Source organism: Pleurodeles waltl, chromosome 11, assembly GCF_031143425.1.
Source record: "Pleurodeles waltl isolate 20211129_DDA chromosome 11, aPleWal1.hap1.20221129, whole genome shotgun sequence".
In the NCBI taxonomy this organism is placed as follows: Eukaryota; Metazoa; Chordata; class Amphibia; order Caudata; family Salamandridae; genus Pleurodeles; species Pleurodeles waltl.
In genome coordinates, this window is record NC_090450.1 from 868,413,227 (window position 1) to 868,431,679 (window position 18,453).

General features: G+C 42.1%; 1 protein-coding gene across 1 annotated transcript in view; it reads right to left on the bottom strand.

The window, feature by feature from the left end:
* The window catches only part of ANKRD13A (ankyrin repeat domain 13A), a 352,335-nt gene that overhangs the window by 230,063 nt on the left and 103,819 nt on the right, over nucleotides 1-18,453 (bottom strand). Inside the window, exons 3-7 of the mRNA XM_069214719.1 lie at nucleotides 15,863-15,987; nucleotides 12,413-12,458; nucleotides 11,646-11,789; nucleotides 10,180-10,369; nucleotides 9,487-9,553 (exon numbers count right to left, since the gene is read on the bottom strand). Of these exons, the coding sequence (XP_069070820.1) occupies nucleotides 9,487-9,553; nucleotides 10,180-10,369; nucleotides 11,646-11,789; nucleotides 12,413-12,458; nucleotides 15,863-15,987 (572 nt within the window). The remainder of the gene's footprint in view (nucleotides 1-9,486; nucleotides 9,554-10,179; nucleotides 10,370-11,645; nucleotides 11,790-12,412; nucleotides 12,459-15,862; nucleotides 15,988-18,453) is intronic.

Consider the following 18,453-nt stretch of genomic DNA (forward strand, 5'->3'; position numbering starts at 1 on the left):
TTCGAGGTGCCCGGCCACGTTCAAGCCTTTGTCCGCTGGTTCCAGTGGGACTCTTCCCTGTGAATTCAGGAATGTCAAAACCTTTGCGTTCAGCCCAAGCACCGACAAAGAACGAAGGGGAATGACGGCTTCTGCCAAACTAGTGATTTCAAATAACAATTTCAAAATGAGATGCACACCTACAAGAAAACACATTTAACCAGCAAACACTTAACAAGAAAGGGCCAGTTTAGCTTTCAGGGCCTGGTGAATGCCCGAAGGATTCAGCAAGATGAATATCATTATCTGAATGTGTAACTCTCGTAAAGTGAAAGCAGATGATTAATTGCCAAGTACATTATTATTCCCCTAATGAAATACATGGGTCTTGTATGTCAGCTCATTTACCTACATGGTAAGTCTCAAGAGCTGCAAAGGATCTTGAATTCCCACTTATTGTTGAAACAAAGCACAGGTCCCCCTGGTGTCCTCAATTGCAATCATACTACAATTTGTTTCCCCTTAAACTGCACTCGAGCGTTTCTGATGCCCAACCTAGGAGGCATCTTCCTGCCTCAGCAATGAATCCACCGGTTCCTCATTAAATATCTAACTGCTGCCTTTTGCTCCATACTTGGTCTATCCAAGTTTGCACTTGAAACAAACGTTCCCACGCAGAAAGGAATCATGCACCTCTTGTTTAATGCTGTTTTCATTCAGCGCTTGCATCCCCTGGCAAACCAGCGCCTTTCCTCCGCATGTAGGGGTGGTCTGGTTGAATTAAGCCAGTAAACGGGACCACATATCAGAAGCTTTTCATTTCAACCCTGGGGAGGGCATGCATGGGCACTTTCCACAGCCTCTACAGACCAATGTGGCTCTTTCACTTTTCGGCAGGGCGGAGGGGCACTAGTTAAGAATATCGACTAGCTTAGATGACAAGAGATTTCTCATCAGTATGACGTTGATCTAAGACCAGGCAGCGACGTGGGACTAAGAGGCACGCTAAAGCCACCTTTCCAACCCAAAAAAACAAAATGGGGGAAACCTAAAAAGAAAAAATAAGGCAGAACAATACAGAAAGACCTTTCACTAAGCATATCGCATTTCTACAGATTAGAGAAATAGAATGGGGTCCTCCCTGCTACCCTCTATTCTAGGCAAACCCTTAAAAGTATCCATCAATCTCTAGTACATAAACTGGATACCCACTCAATTTAGACAGAACCTCAGTACTTTCCACTTTTTTTAGTTTAGCACTCACCCGCTCTAAACAGAAACGAGTACTCATCTCACCCGGTCATGCCACCAGGACAAATGGAGGAAACTGGGTTGCTTGGTGCTATCATTGACTTTACAGCTAGCTGATTATGACATCAAGAGCTGAGATCATACGTTTGTGAGGTCATGCAATTCCTTCAGCACAGTTGAATGACATTAAAGTTATATGAAAAATCTTGTCCTTTCCGCTTCTTCATAACATTATTTGACTCAAGTGCACAGCTTCTTTAAACGTTGAATATACGTTTCCACTCAACCTAACTACATTAATAAGTGGAGTTAATCCAAAATAGTCACTTGACCCAAAAGCATTCCCTCAAATGTTTTATTTCATTACTCATATAATATTTTAATTTTAGATGTTTTTATTTTTTTACATTTTTTCTCAGACTTGCAATAACATCTTTCATTATTTATTCATCTTTTTTTCTTCATAATTATCATTAAAAAGACCAGCAAGTTAATTAAACCCATTAACAATACAACAGAAAAGTTAAATCAATAGCTTACATTACTAATAAAAATCACCACCCTGAATATAGAGGCATGTAGGGGAGTCGGGTAAGGAGACTAGGTGGGTTCAAACGCAACTCTACCATCGTGTGGTTGTTGAGGGGTGATCACAGTTTGTGCATTGTAGAGGGTTGGGACAGACTATAGTCTAATTGGGATTCTACCTAGATGATAACTACTGATTTTCTATAAGGGCCAAGAATCATATTCTGAAAGTGTCTTGGTGTTAAGTCTTATTTGATGAGCCGCGGTTCATGCAAATTAAAATATTTTTTTCAAAATAATCACCGCCCCACTTGGACCTCCATCACTCATTCTGAACCACACCCATACACATATTTATACCAGTGCTCTCCAAAATGTTTTTTATAGTCCAAGAGGGAGACCATCCGTCATCCAGTCTTCAATTATTGCGTCTTGATCTGAGATCTACAAATAATATTGGCCAATGCACGTTTCAGTGGATTTCAAGTTCTCTAAACCACCTTCTTCAGGACATATGACCAACAGATTTTCTTCTTTCACCCAGAAAAACAAGTGGGGTGAATTACATATGGGTTCTAGACCAGTATTATATAACAAACTCTAGCTGGTGTCCTTGTCTCTTCCCTGTACAATAACTGATACACAAAATAACACTTCCAAGACCATCATATCTTTTGTTCCACTATTCAAATCCAACAGACAATGGATCTCTTAATTTATTTACCACATACTGTTGGTGCACTTCTTCATTTTAGTTCTCCCAGTAGGCTCTCTAAAGTGCATCTCGTGCAGTATACTGTGCTATCAGCAAAAGTCCTCCATACCAGAATATGTCCAGGATAGAGAGTTGATTTGATTGATTGAAGATCCCAGATCAAGACTCAATAATGGAAGACAGAATGAGAAGTGGTCTCCTTGATGGTCCATTGAAAAACTTCCTTTCGGGAGTCCCAGGATTAATGTGTGTTTTGAGTGTGTAGGAGTGTGGTTCAGAATGACTTGTGCTGATCCAAGTGGGGGTGGTAATTTTTAATATTAGTGTATGTTATTGATTTATTTTTTTGTGTTGTATTGTTAGTGGGATTAACAAGCAAGTTACTTATCTTCGGTAACGCCTTATCTGGTAGACATATTCTAGCTGCAGATTCCTTAACTTAGACTTTCCTCCAAGCGTCAGTCTGGATCCAGATATCTTTCTCAAGCAGTACCTCTGCACGCCGTTGGGTGGTGTGGGTTGACTCTGCGTCCGTCTTTCTTGGATATGTGGATGCGAAGAAAGGTCAGGCAGTGCAGAAGAGAAACATTTCTAAATAGGTTGTTCTCTGCATTAAAATGTGGTATGTATTAGCTCAATCTATCAGAGCGGCGGCTGCAACTACTGAATTAGCACGCGGAGTTCCAGTCCTGGACATCTGTCAGGCAGCAACGTGGGCATCACTGCATACATTCATCAAACACTACTGCTTGGGCAGTAAGGTCCGGAGGAACAACTACTTTGCCTGTTCTGTCTTGCAGGACTTCCTTGGATGATTTTGGTTTACAGACCCACCTCTGGGGAGGGTATTGCTTGCGTATCTAGTCTAAGGTAAGGAATATGCAACTAGAAGTCTCTATTATAAGAACAAGTTACTTACCTTCGGTAATGCCTTATCTAGTATAGACATATTCTAGTTGCAGATTCCTTACCGATCCTCCCCGCACTGCAAACTGATTTCTAGGGACAGGGACTTTCCATTCAGGGCCCTAGTTTAAACACACCAGCTTTCAGTGTTCTTTTGGCTCCGCACTTCTAGCCCAGAAAGTTGTGAAAAGAAACTGACGCCGGCACACTGGGGTGGCGCCTATATAGGTTGTGGAGTCATATCTTGCATGCATGACGCTGACAACTGAGTCGGCTGATGCCACCTGATGGCGCACAAGGGGTACTGTTAGAGAAAAATCTCCAGATCCAGACTGATGTGTTAGTGAAATCCCTAGGTAAGGAATCTGCAACTAGAAGTCCCTATTAGATGAATTTGTTGTTGTGGTCTTTTTAAAATAATTATGCACAAAATAAGGATCAATAAATACTGAAAGCGAAATATAACATTTGAAGAAATGCTTTTGGGTCAGTGACTATGATGGATTAACTACACCTATTAATGTAGGAAGGATGAACAGGGATATTTATTTCATGTTTGATGTTTTATTTACCACATTATCCCAAACCTAAAGAACAAGTTACCTACCTTTCAAATTATCTGGTAGAGACAATATCTAGCTGCAGATTCCTTACCTTTGAATTTCCCAAGCTTCAGACTGGATCGGGAGACTATTGTGTGAGTAGTACCCCTGCACACCATCGGGTGGCTTTGTCCGGTTCCATGCATTGGCAACGTTTGCACCGGAAGTGACGTTGCAGTCACCTATATAGGCACCACCCAGGCACGTGCACATCAGTTAATTTTCACGACTTTCCATGCCAGAAGTGCGGAGCCACGAAGTGAGCTGACGGATGTGTATCAAAACTAGGGTCCTGAAAGCCCGAATAATCTGTCCACAGAGCGGGAAGGCATGGGTGGGTCTGTAAGCAATCTGCAGCTAGTTACTGTCTCTACTAGATAATCTGTTACCGAAGGTAAGTAACTTGTTCATCTGAAAGAGACTTCTAGCTGCAGATTTCTTACTGTTAAACAGATATCCAAGCCATAACCTCCTGGCGGTCACATGTCGACAAATTTTCTAAAGTAGAAAGTCCTGCAGGACCGAACCTAGCAGGTTCGCCCAGGCTGCTACCTGGCAGATATCCAAGACTGGGACTCCACGAGCTAACGCTGGGGTCGCAGCTTTTCCTCTGGTGCAATGGGCCCTTAAGCCATCAGGGGGCTGCTTTTTCAGCCAGGGCAAGGCAGATCTTGGTACAGAGAACGACCCAGCATGAAATAATTAATTTCTGTACTGCCTGACCTTTTTTTGCTCCAACACACCCCACAAACAGTTGGCCGTCCAACTGAAACTCTTTTGTGCAGTTAAGTTAAAACGACAATGCTCTTTTTGGTCCAGATGGTGGAGTTGCTCCTCTTCTTTAAAGGGATGTGGAGGAACGTAAAACAAGGGCAGGGTGACAGACTGCCCAAGATGGAAGGGGGTCACCACTTTCAGAAAGAAAGAGGTCCAGGTCCAAAGCACCACCTTGTCAAGGAACACAGTAAGTTAAGGAGGTTTGGATCATAAAGCCTGCGGCTCACTCACCCTCTGGGCAGATGTTATTGTCACTAAGAAGGTTGTCTTAATGGAAAGCAGCTGGAGGGCACAGTTGTGTATTGGCTCGAAATTAGCACACATGAGATAAGTGAGAACCAGGGTCAGGACCTGCTGGGGCATAATGAAGGGCGAAGGAGGAAACATATGTACAAACCCATTCAGAAACCAGTTTGCAATAGGGGACTTGAATAAAGAGGGTTGGTCAGGCAGACGCAGGAAGGCTGACAGAGCAGAGAGAGAACCCATGAGAGTGCCAAGAGCAGAACCCTGCTGGGCAAGGGTAGGAATGAAGAGAAGAATATCAGAAAGAGAGGCAGAAAGGGGGGAGGGGGGGGTGATAGGCTTTTCTCTACAGTATTTTACATACTTCTGCCAGCAGCAGGCATATAACCTTTTGTGGAGGGCCGTCTAGCTGCCAGGATATATTTACAGACTTCGGGAGGAAGGTCAAAAGCTATTAACTGTTGCTGCTCAATCTCCACACAAGGAGGCAGAGAGTTGACAGGCTCAGGTGGAAGACCTTCCCCTGCTGCTGCAACAGAAGATACTCCTGAAGGGGCAGGCTGATGGGAGGATCGATGCTCATCTTCAGAAGTTTGTGATACCAGACTCTCCATGCCTAGTTTGGAGCCACAAGAATGACTTGGGCCCGGCCATTCCTGATCTTCTTGAGAACTCTGGGCAGAAGTGGTATGGGCAGAAAGGCATACAGGAGGCATGAACTCCACTTGAGACGAAAAGCGTCTCCGAGCAAGTGCCGCTTTGGAAATTTCAATGCGCAATACTGCTGACACTGGGTGTTCTATTCGGAGGAGAACAGATCCAACCAAGGCTCTCCCCGCTGCTGAAAGAGCCCTTGTATCACCTCCGGTTGGAGATGCAACTCGTGATCCACTAGTTATCGACAGCTGAGTTTGCCTGCCTTGGCGTTCAGAGAACCTGACAGGTGTTGAACTACCAGAGTTATGCCCTGCTGTTCCAGCCATCTCCAGAGGCGCAGGGCCTCTTGACAATGGGTCCATGACCCCATCAAGTCCTGCTTGTTGCAATACCACATGGCAGTGGTGTTGTCCGTGAACACTTGCACCAACTTCCCATCGACACAGGTAAGAAATGCTTTCAAGGCTAAATGAATCACCTGGCGCTCCAACAAGTTTATGTGAAATCTGGATTTCATAGGAAACAAGTGTCCTCAGTTTCCACCTCTCATAGATGGCCTCCCCACCCCAGGAGTGATGTATCCCTCACTACTGTCAGATCTGGTTGGGGAAGGGAGAAGAGTTTGCCTTTAAACCAATCACTGTTCGCCAGCCACTACTTCAAGTCTTTTGCAGTTCCCTCCGAAATCTTGACCATGTAAGAGAGATTCCCCTGATGCTGCGTCCAGTGGAACTTCGGGTCCCACTGCACAGCCTGCAAACGCCATCTGGCATGATTTACCAGCAGGATGCAGGAGGCCATGAGGCCCAGTAGCCTCAGAATAATTCCCACTGAAATCCAGGATAGAGGCCGAAACATCGGTGTCATAACCTAAATATACTGGACTCGCTCCTCGGAAGGATAAGCCTGAAACTGCACTGTGTCCAAAACAGATCCAATGAAAGGGAGCGTCTGAGACGGAGTCAGGTGTGACTTCGATCCGTTGATAGTAAACCCTAGCGAATGCAGGAGGCCTGCCGAAGATTGGAGGTGGGAGACGACAGCCTGGGGCGACCCCGCCTTCAACAGCCAGTAGTTGAGATAGGGGAGGACTGAAATCCTGGTAAGGCCAAAGGGGAGCACAATGAACTGAAAGTGCTTGTGACCCCACCTTGAACTGCAGGTAACACCTATGGATAAGCAAGATGGGAATGTGGAAATATGCCTCTTGCAAGTACAACACTACCAGCCAATCTCCTTTGTCTGGGGAACACAAGATCTGGGCCAATGTGAGCATCTTGAATTCCTCCTTTTTGAGGAAGAGGTTGACGGTTTGAAGGTCTAGAATAGGACAAAGAACCTTGTTCTTCTTGGGAATTAGAAAGTAGCAAGAATAACAACCACTGCCTATTTCTGACATCAGAACCCTCTCTGTAGCTCTCTTGCCCAACACAGCTGTAACTTTCCCTCAGAGCAAGGTCAGATGATCCTCCGCCAGCAATTCTTGTGTTGCCGTTATAGAGGGGAGGGAAAGATTGGAAAGGGAAGGAGTAGCCCCTCTGAATGAGTTGCAAGACCCATTTGCCCAATGTAATGGATTGCCAGTGGTGGAGATGTTCGATTCTCCCTCCAACTAGGCACCCATGGTCTTGCAGAACCAGACTAGGAAGGCTTAGATGCTGCAGTGGTTGGGGATATTAGTGGAGCACGACTTCTGGCTATCAGACCCACGGGGTCAGAAAGCACTGCATCCACATCCTCACACAGCTTGGGGAACCTGCATAGGACAGTGGCTAGCAAAAGGCTGGTGTGTTGGAGCAGCCCTTCTGTAGCCAAGAAAGGCAGACTAGGGGCAAGGTGTCACTGAGAGGCCCAAGGACTTCGCCGTAGCCCACAAGCCCTTGAAGTGCTCCAACATCTGCCTTCTCTCCAAAGAGACGAGTCCATGGAAGGGAATGTCCATGAGGTTGACCTGGACATCCCCCGAAAAGCCAGATGTTCTCAGCCAGATGTGGCATTTCAACGCCACTGCTGACTAAACCGCTCTGCCCAGCAAGTCAGTCATGTCTAAACCACACCTGATGGTGAACTTTGCTGCATCTCTCTTGTCCTTAACAACTTGGGAGAGGATAGTCCAGACCTCCTCTGGGACCTACGGCAGCTCTTGCGCAACTGTATACCACAAGGTGTGGGAATAATGGCCCAACTGGCATGCGGAGTTCACTGACCGCAACGCTAGGCTAGTGGAAGAAAACATTTTCTTGCCTAAGCTATCCAGCCTCTTGGATTCCCTGTCCGGGGAAGTGGCAGGGAATGCGCTATAGGAAGTTGAGGCTTGGACTACTAAGCACGCAGGGGTGGGGAGCTGGGGTGAGGAAACTAGGATCACCAGAGGCAGGGCGATGGCGCCTGGCAATTGCCCTGTTTACAGGAGTCCCTGTACTGGACTTGAATGAAGTTCCCAGCAAAACATCAGTCAGTGCCTCAAAGGGCAAAAAGGGTTCAGATGAGGAAGCCCCAGGCTGAAGCACTTCAGTCAAGAGGTGAGTCTTGACTGCCACTGAGAGACGTTCAAGGTCAAGGACCTCTGCTGCCCTTTTCACCACGACTGCGTAAGATGTTCCCTCCTCCGTAGCCACAGTAGGTAGAGAGAGCAAACCAGTATTTGGAGAGGTGTCCAGTCCACTAGCATTTCCAAGTTTATCATACCAGTCCAAATGTTCTCTAGGAGTGTATAACTGGTATTCTCAAGGGTCTAATGAACCTCCCCAACTCTTCCCCATGCCTGGCTGTTCAGAAAAACACTCAGTCGATGCTTGTTCGGCCCTGTCAGTGCTGGAATGTGCGTCAATGTACTCCGTCGTCGGGGATGACAATGGGGGTAGAGCCACTGGTTTGCACTGGGAGCATGGAAGTCAGGATCGATGCTGGAGGAGGTTGTGTTGGCATGAAAGGCACCAATCCGTATCCGTGATCAGATCCATGAGACCCAATCGGAGTCGAGGCCGGAGCCATCAGCACAGAACCTGATGGGGCCTTCTCCGACCTCGCATGGTCTCCAAAGGCACTCCGGAGTAGTCAGCCCACTCGAATACATGGCCTCGAAGAAGTCTTTAATCTGAGTGGGGGGTCGCTCTGACTCCTGGAAACAGGAGGATGCACGAAGTCAGAAGTGCAATGGCTCCGCTGAACCGTGCCTGGAATGCCGATGTTCCTCACCCGTCACATCAGTAGACGGACGAGTCGAAGTCCACTTAGACTTCTTCTTGTGTCTCTTCCCCAGGCACCACACAGTTTGAAACCTGCCTTTCCAGAAGACATTCTTGACACTTCCAAAAAATAGTCAACAAAACGTTTGAAAAAACTGTCAAAAAGAGACAGAGGGATAGCCCTTCTCTGGATCAGCGCTAACTGGCATGGGGAAAAAAAAGACTGACGTCCGCTCACCTGGGTGGAGCCTATTTAGATGACCATGATGTCACTTCTGGTGCCAACGATGCCTCGTGGAACTGAACAAAGCCACCCAACAGGGGTACTGCTTACGCAAAAGTTTCCGGATCCAGTCTGACACCTGAGAAATTCAAAGGTAAGGAATCTGTAGCTAGAAGTCTCCATCATATTTAATGTACTAGTAGGTGCCCTTTTTGTTAGGTGTACAGATTCTTTCATGTTAAAATGCCTGGAATTTTAGATAACTACACCTACATTGTTTCTGAAAATACTTCAAATCAACATAAAAAATGAGTGGGGCACCATAAGTTCCAAGTTACTGGGGCAATTAATAACAACACATACTCATTAATCAACATTTAAATATGAGAAGATGTATTCAAGCATTCTATTTACCTTTGCCTCATACCCATTCACCATTTCCTCTTTGTCTGTCCTCCAGCCCCAGAATCCAGACTTTGTTCTGGAAAAAAGTACCACAGTATATTGTCACATCTTCTTCTCTTGTGTGTTGTACACACTGTTTTAGTATAAAAATTAATAGAAACGATCAGATTTAACATATTCTCCTTAATTAGGAAATAATCAAAGCAGGAATATCAAAACGATAAGGTAGCAAGAAAAGCTAATGAAGCTGGATTGGTGGGCTAATGATTATATTTGCTAATGCAAAGTGAAATGTGATAAATGTTTGTTTTAGGGTCAACAGGAGAGGTCTAACGGGATATTGTCCGTACAGAAATATAAGCTCAATCACACAGCAAGAGCAGAGAAATAGACAGAAGTGAGAGATCTATTCTTGGGAAAACTGTGAAACATCACATAACCAAGCGTTTCCTGGCTTACACCCAAGCACATTTAGGATATGCATGACCAGAGAGCTTAGAAATTGAAATAAATCTTAATATTTCTGCTGGGTTCACACTGGAGACCCTAAATTCAAGCACACAAAATTGCAAATGAAACTCTATGAATACAGTGCAAATATATGAATGGCAGACCAACAAAAGACTAATAAGGAACCGAAAAACACACCTCTTTAATGATACAAGAGATATTTAGAGCTCTGTTAAAAGGTTGTTTCTGTACCTTTCAAAAGCAACATTTGAGGTGTCAAGGCAAGTGTTAACAACTGGATTTGTAAGGTGTTTTGTCACTTCCCTCTCTGGAGGCTGCATCGACTCCAGTGTCACGCTCTCAATTTCCTGAGATATGTCAAAACGCTCTTTCATGACAACCTTTGTATCATGATTTACCTCCAACAGCTCTGCCCAGTTATCTGGTGAAGGAAAATATTTAGGTTACAAAATAAAATCCATTGGAATTCTAGCTTGACCAGTGTTACTTGTTCAATGTATTTGTATTGTTTGTTTATAAGTCAATACTTAACAGCTCCACCAGTTCCAGTACAAACAGCTTAATCAAAGTTATCAAAATATTTGTTTTAAAGTTTCTGATATATTCATTAAATGATGGAAACAGTCACCAGATAATATAATTGTATCTCCTTTCTCTGCTATTTAATCACCTAATCTCTCATAGTCCTTTAACTTCTACAGAGTTTGTATGTCCTTCATCTATAACCTTCCTCACTTCAAACACTCTTCTGCTCTTCTCTATCATGTATGCGGGCTATATTGCTGGTGACTGACCGACCTGAATACCTCTATATTCATCTGTATCCGTGCAGCACCTATCTGTTGTTTCTCACAAGTCCACTCGTTCTCTCAGCTTTGCTTCCCAACTTTTGATTTCTCTGCTTCCCCTTGCTACATTCCAGATTGTATGCATTTCCTTTCTTTCCTTTTCATCTGAAACTTAAAAGTTGCTTCTCTTCTCTTGATCCTCAAAATGTTTGGCTCCTCAACCATTAACATCCTATAGTCCTCAGTAAACCAGTATATTTTGTGTCATGCTCTTGTTACAATCATTGTTCTGCTTTGGATGACAGCACCCCAAGTGTAAAATATATAAAACATTAAACACAATGGGGGAGGGGGGGCGGGGGGGGGGAAGAGGGATAGAGACTTCATGTGATTCCCAGATAGTGTAAACATGGCTAAGGCGACAAAGAATATTGTCGCTGTTAATCTGCATTTTGTAGAGAACCCAATATGGCATTAGTAAGGCATTGCAGGCCCTTTTGAGGGACCAGAGTAGAGTCAGAAGGGAAAGCATGCCCAAAAGACTGCATCAGACTGAAGGCGTAGTTCCTTTGTTGATACGGTGAGGCCACCACCTCAAGTGTCCCATAACATCAGAGACTATGTTCTGTTCAGAAACATTCACAAAACAATACATGTTTGTACCAGAAGGCATGTTAGACTTCGACTGATCGAGGCTCAGACTACGTAGGATAAGGTCTACCCGGCGTGGCCCAGTGATAAAAATATATTACAATAAGCTCATTAATCAAAAAGGACAAAAATCAATAGGATGAAGTGTCCTGGAACTGTTACAGTGCTAAAGTATTTCCTCAAATGTCTGTACTTCTGCTTTTCACTCTTTCTGTGTTACTCTCAACTACTAAAGATTACCTTTCAGCTCCTACTCACCTTCCTCTTTGAAAATGAAGCTATGCTTTCCACGAACCCAGCTCCTGTTTTCGAATCCCAGTAACGTGGCATCCACTCGCAGCTTAGCACCACTTTTCCAAATCCGACAGACATCATTAGGACAAACCCTGGACAAAAGTGGCACTGCAATGAAGAAGAGCAGAGATTGATGGAAGCACCAGATATTTAAAAGCTTCTGAAGCATGTGTAGGAATAGTGGCGCCCCTCAACCATTTACCTCAGTAGTCCAAGTACAACGCATCATGGTAGATGCAGTGTTTTGTCTATCATTTTCACTTACTTAATCAAATACCTGCTTCTCAGGGTCAGCCAGTGCTTTCAAAGTTCAGTGGAAAAAAAAAAAAATCAGACATTTGTGTTTCATGGTCAATTCCAATCGCTGACAAGAATGTTCTTTTAAGCTGAAGTGACCTAGCATGTTATTCCCCAGGTAGGTAAAGTCAAATATCTTAAGAAGCACAATGGACACGTACAACCAAAGAATGCTTCTAACTTAGTGCATTGCTGGGATATTTCTATTGTAATATCATGACTGCCAGTTCTATTTTCCACCCATTTACCAATGTTGCTCAAGCCCATCCTCCAATCACACGGGCCACATACGTAAAGTCCCTTTTAGCCGTATCACATTATCCTTCCCATATTAGAAGTTAACTAACCATCTTCATCTAATGTTGGATTTTCTTCACCCAGTGTTTTACTTGAAATTATGAAAGCAACACAAAGAATTAAGAAACACAACTTACCCCAGCTAGTAAATTCCCACTTCATTTCCATATAAAAGTCAGGAGCCTGACATGAAAAAAGACAAAAAGTGTACAGCTAGAGGGACGACAATATAGTACTAACAATTATGGGATATATCAATTATCGGCAATTAAAAAATAAATAGAGCATTAAACGTATCTGCAAGACTTTAACAGATGAGATATTCAAAGGTGCTTACAAAGACAAAGTACACTTAGTAAGTATACAGGTGCCTGTCCAGACGGTATGCTGGTCAAGGCTTCTTGTGGGTGGGGGGAGGAGTCCCTCTAACAGTTTATGACAAAGAAGCGGTTCATTATTCCACTCCTCTTTTTCAACCCCATATCTTCTACCCATTTTTAAACTGCCCCCTGAGTACATGAACAACATATGTATGTGATTATATATGATAAATGCGGACAGGAATTAGTGGGAAAGAATATTTCTGATTTATGGGATATTTTACGGTGTCGTTTTAACAGTACCAGGCCTTTAAGACTGTATGTTTCTTTCATTTGCCAATAAAAGATAGAATAAGGGAACTTAAAGTGAATGCCGGCTAAACCAACAAATGATATAAAAAATACATAAGGGGCACGAACTGCGACTATTCTTAATGCAAATAAAAACAGGAGCTTATAATCAGCAAAAAGTCACTGTGAAAGTGATTCTATCGAGAAAGGTAGGATATGGATGTTTCCACAACCACGGTCAGTGATTTCAGAGGGACTGTATAATACAACATGCATTGACTGATCTTGATTACCACAAATTTAGAGGTGGTGAAGCAGCCATACTACCGACCTAGATCATTTATGTGTACTGCAAGGCTCTATTTTTCTTAATTTCAGTGTATCTGTGAACTTTGACCTTGTGTTCATAGGCTTCAATTCTGCAGGTATTTACTACACCTAAAGTACTTGAGTTCGTTATGTGCTTTGTTAAAGAAACAAGCGCAGGAAGTGAAGAATGCAGAAAGGGCTGCCTGAAGGGGATTCACCAGAAGTGGCTAAAATTAATTATTTAAATCTTAAACAAAAAATATATGGATCCAGCTCTTAGAATACCCATTTCACTATTTTAGAAAAAACCTGGTTTCATGGGCAACCTCCTTGCAATGCGGCATGAGATTAAATGAAAGTTTAAAGAGAAGTCTCCTTATAATGGAGCCTGACTAGAAAACTCAACCTAGTTAAGATAAGATTAAAGGCTTTGGAGACAGTACTATAGGCAAGACACAAGCACCTTGAGGTCACCGATGTGTATTGTTCAAGCATGCCTATATGGCACAATCCCCCCATTAATGCACCTTTTGTGTCCCCAACTTCACTGATATCATCCCAGAACAAGGTCTATAATGGATGTATTCACTGCAGAAGAACTGCTTTTAGAGACCTGTCTTGGACTACTCGATTCCATTAAAGTAAAATATGGTGACTCGCGTTCATAACTACATATGGCAGTGTCACTGTAAACTACGGAACCGACAGAAGGCTGCCGATACATAAAACCAGAGGCTGACTTCAGATACCTTGGGCAGCCCATGGTGCAGTGGCATAGTGCACCTTTTCCAGGGCCCCTCCTTACGAATATTAGGAGGGTCAGGGCAGAGATCAGTTATAGTATGTGAGCATCCTTTTCCTACCCCTGGAAGGTCCCAGAACCTTATGCTTCATAAAGGAAGAATTTCCCAAAAGGAAATGTTTAGTTTCAATGCCAGGTTTCAGGTACAAGAAAGAGCTTTCCCTTAATGAAGTCCTTCTTGCCTACAGCTTTCTAAAATGGCAGTTCACTGCCTCAGTGATGATGCTGCTTAGTCAACCTGAGCAGTAAACGGATTACCACCTGATGCTCCCGCTGTCATCCACGCCATTGCAGCCACACCACAATCCAAGTACATGGTCCAGATTTCAAAATGCTGATTTGTCAATGACAGTTTTGGCTCCCTTTGTACGGCACGACTTTTCTGAACTGAGCTGAATGTTCAAATGTTTCTCATTGAGATAAGATCCATACGTAGCAACGCCTGCTGCTGAACAACACAATTTAGAGATCCCATTCAAGTCCAGACCACAGCCTCATATACTTCACACCGTTTGAGGGTTAAACAATCCTACTCTTCAGAAACAGAAATACTAGCTGACTCTAGTGGTTGGTCTCCAGTGAACCCTCAGGTAAAATATAAGCAGTCATCAGTATTACTGAACAGAGTTCAAGAACTCCAAAATGAGTGTCCCCGAGAGGACAAAGAAAGCCTATTCTTCCACAATCGGAAGCACACAAACCCTTATATTCATCCCACGCATGACATAGCACCCATTTAAAGTGAACTTAACAGACATGTTTCGCACCAGCTGGTATGCGTCCCCAGTAAAAAAGACCTCCAGCTGGTCAAAAAATAAACAAATAATGGCTCGACGAACCCCAGAGTAGAACAAAGGCGAACCTTGGAGTCTCCATGTAATGTGTAGTATGCATGCCAACAAATGCCAGGAATGCTTTACTCACCGAACCAGAAATGAACATTTTTCTTAACTTGTAACATCTAAAAACAAATTTCATCTGCCCCTTCCAATTGTAGCAATTATCTCAACTCCAAATAATTCCACACAAACGAACATTCTCATAACTTCTGTTACATTTTTGTCAACCTTTATAGCATGTTTTCCATTCCTACGCAGTTATGGTTCAAGTTTGATTTTAACTATATAAACTGAGTGATATGTAAAGCGTCCTAATACCAATTTTTTCAGGAGCGCTACATAAGACTGTTAAATAAATACATCAATGGTCAGCCAAAGGCAGATGCGAGAGCATTGCTTTCACCAACACTCTAAGGGACATAGCCTAAAAACCATGAGCTCAAAGAAGAGGATGACCTCCCTCACACCATTGCTCCTTAATCTCCTATGACAGACTAAAAACCTCCACTTTGCTAACTTTTATCAAGGCTCTTTCCCCAGCGATTGACTGTGGGTAAATGTCATTTTTTACCTTTGTTTTAAAACAGTGGGCAACATACAATGGCAACCCTCGATGATATCTTGTCGCAGGTTGAATAAATTGTGGCTGCCTGCTCGTTGTGCAGCAACTTATAGATCCCATCAAATTAACCCTTAATTTTGCATGAAAATGCTGCTTCCTAGACAACTATTCCTCACACAAGCTTGGGCAAAAGCAGTGAGAACAGACCATTAATGCATAAAAAAAGTTATTCCTTTTTTTTTTTTTTTTTAAAGATGTTTTATAGTGAGGAGTGTGGGGACACTATCAGCTTCTGTTGCACAGTTGCAAAGTGACTTGCTGAAATTTAGCTGCACAAGATTTTTCCGAGACTAAATTAAGATGTTTATTGTGTTACGCCCCCTCTGCGGTTGCACCTATGTTTGACATTTTTTTAAGAGGTCTACAGTTACCGGAGAAGCACAGCAAAGAATATTTCCAGGTACCTCAAGCGTTTTCTGAAGTAGTTGCGGAACTCCTCCAAGTGCGATAGATGCTTTGTGAAACTCTCGATGCTGGAGAACTGTTCGCACAATCTCGGGGTCGCCAGTACTAATCGCCTCATGAAGAACTAAAACCCAAAATAAATCACACGGATGCATACCATTAAAATAGAAACAAAAAATGGGATACTTTTTGTCTAATAATGATAGATTTTTGTGTTATTCAAAGCCATACAGATAGATAGATAGATAGATAGATAGATAGATAGATAGATAGATAGATAGACACACCCACATGGTGTGCCCTATACAAGTTGTGCACATCTTCCCTGGATATATACGGTGTCTCTGTGCCCTTGTGGCTTTGGCTATATAGACATGCACTTCAACATCTATGCGAGTTTTGCACTTTTACCAACTATGGACGTTTTGTACATCGTTCTCGCAGAGACATGATGTATCTGTGCCAGCTATGTGCTCTTGTGGCTTCGACTATATAGAAACACACTTTTAACGTTTCTGCTAGTTTTTCACTTCAACGTCCATACGAGTTTTACACTTTCAATATCTATGCAAGTTTTGTACATCTTCTCTGCATAGACATGACGTCTCTGTGCCAGTTATGATGATATATTTGACCGAGACTGAGTACTACTTGTGTGAGCCTGGTTATAGTACTTTGAATGTTTAATTGTAGGAGTCTGGCTACTCTGATATACACTTTAACGTCTATGCGAGTTTTGCACACTCTGTATCTGAGCAAGATTTAGCACATCTGGTTTACATATTTATGAAGTCTCAGTGCTAGCCATGATGATATGTCTAGTTGAGATTTGGAGAAAGTGTTGTGATTAATTACACTGTTGCACTTTCCATATATTTTTCTCACACACTGCCAACTTTGTCTATAAGGATGATATGGTGATTTATGACCTAATAAATGATTAATGAATGTGAGATTAAGATTATGAGGGTATTTGTGCTGACTGCTTTTATGGATTAATGGGGATGGGTTTGGCCCGTAAAAGTTAGCTCCTGTTAACTATCCTGTATCTTAAGTACCTTCACTTTATGATTAAATTGCAATCTTAAAACAGTGATATTTTTGTATAGAGAGCATTAAGCACTTTATATAGTACAGCATATAGGATGTCTCTTGTAAAATCATTGACTGTAGCATTTTAGATGAATGAACAGAAAATTGGTTGGTGGAACAGGATATTGTGCTTTGGAAAATAATAGGTGTTTTAAAATAGATTAAATAATGACCTCGGAAAAATTTAAATTTGTAAAGATTATGTTGATCGTATATTGAATGAGGAGAAAATGGAGGATGAAATGGGCCATTTCAGATTGAATGACTGTGAATGTAGTGGTCTAGTGGTTGGGCTGCTGGAAACTGAGGAGGCACTATGTGGTAAAGGAAAGTTTGTCACCTATGTCTGTGAGGACCAGTTAAAGGCATATCGCCAAAATGCATTGGCCGCATATTTGATTTAATCTTGCAGCGCCATAAAAATATTAAAACAATGGAGTATACCATATCGCTGCCTTATGTGCATCTTTGGAGTGGTTGATGGTGTGTCACCGTGTCACAGACAATGAGGAGTCGGTATATATATATATAAAACTATTGTAATGAAGTTGTTGTCTAAATAACATACGGAGCTATTTACACACAGGCGCTCGCGTTGTGTGAAGTAACAGTGGAAAAATATATACATATATATATACATACACACACACACACACACACACACACACACTAAACAACATCTAGATTCAATTTCGACAAAATGTATTGCTTGGTCATTTTACGACACATTCTTGCAATGAAGTTCTACTGAATATATATAGAAAGAACTGGTTGCCATATATCACTGCATTAAAAAAAAAAAAAATGTCTTCCTGTGTGTGTGTGTGTGTATATGTATGTGTGTATATATATATATATATATATATATATATATATATATATATATATATATATATTTATATATATATATATATATATATATATACACATATAAATACATACTCCATATGCAAATAAAGTAACAAAGTAATAGAAAAATGCAGATCTTGTATTTACCTATTTCAATACAAAACGTATACCTAGGCACCTGGCAAAAACACACAAACACAACAAATAACAAGCATTTGCAATGCAATAGGTCTCGCATTTACTTGAGTTGGAGCTATTGGCATTGTAAATTTATAAGTGGACTTAATTTGCCACATTAATTGGTCAACCATGACGCATATTTTGGTCCATTCAGCCACATAATTCCAGTGGCCATGCATATAACTGAAGGGCTAGTAGGCCTACTGGAATGTTTTTTCAAACAAGGCCCTTAAAATGCAAACTACTATTATATATATATATATATATATATATATATATATATATATATATATATATATATATATATATATCTCTTAAAACTATTGAAATTAAGTTGTTGCCTAAATAAAATACGGAGCAATTTACACACAGGCGCTCGCGTTGTGTGAAGTAACAGTGGAAAAATATATATACATACATACACACACACACACACACACACACACACACACACACACACTAAACATCT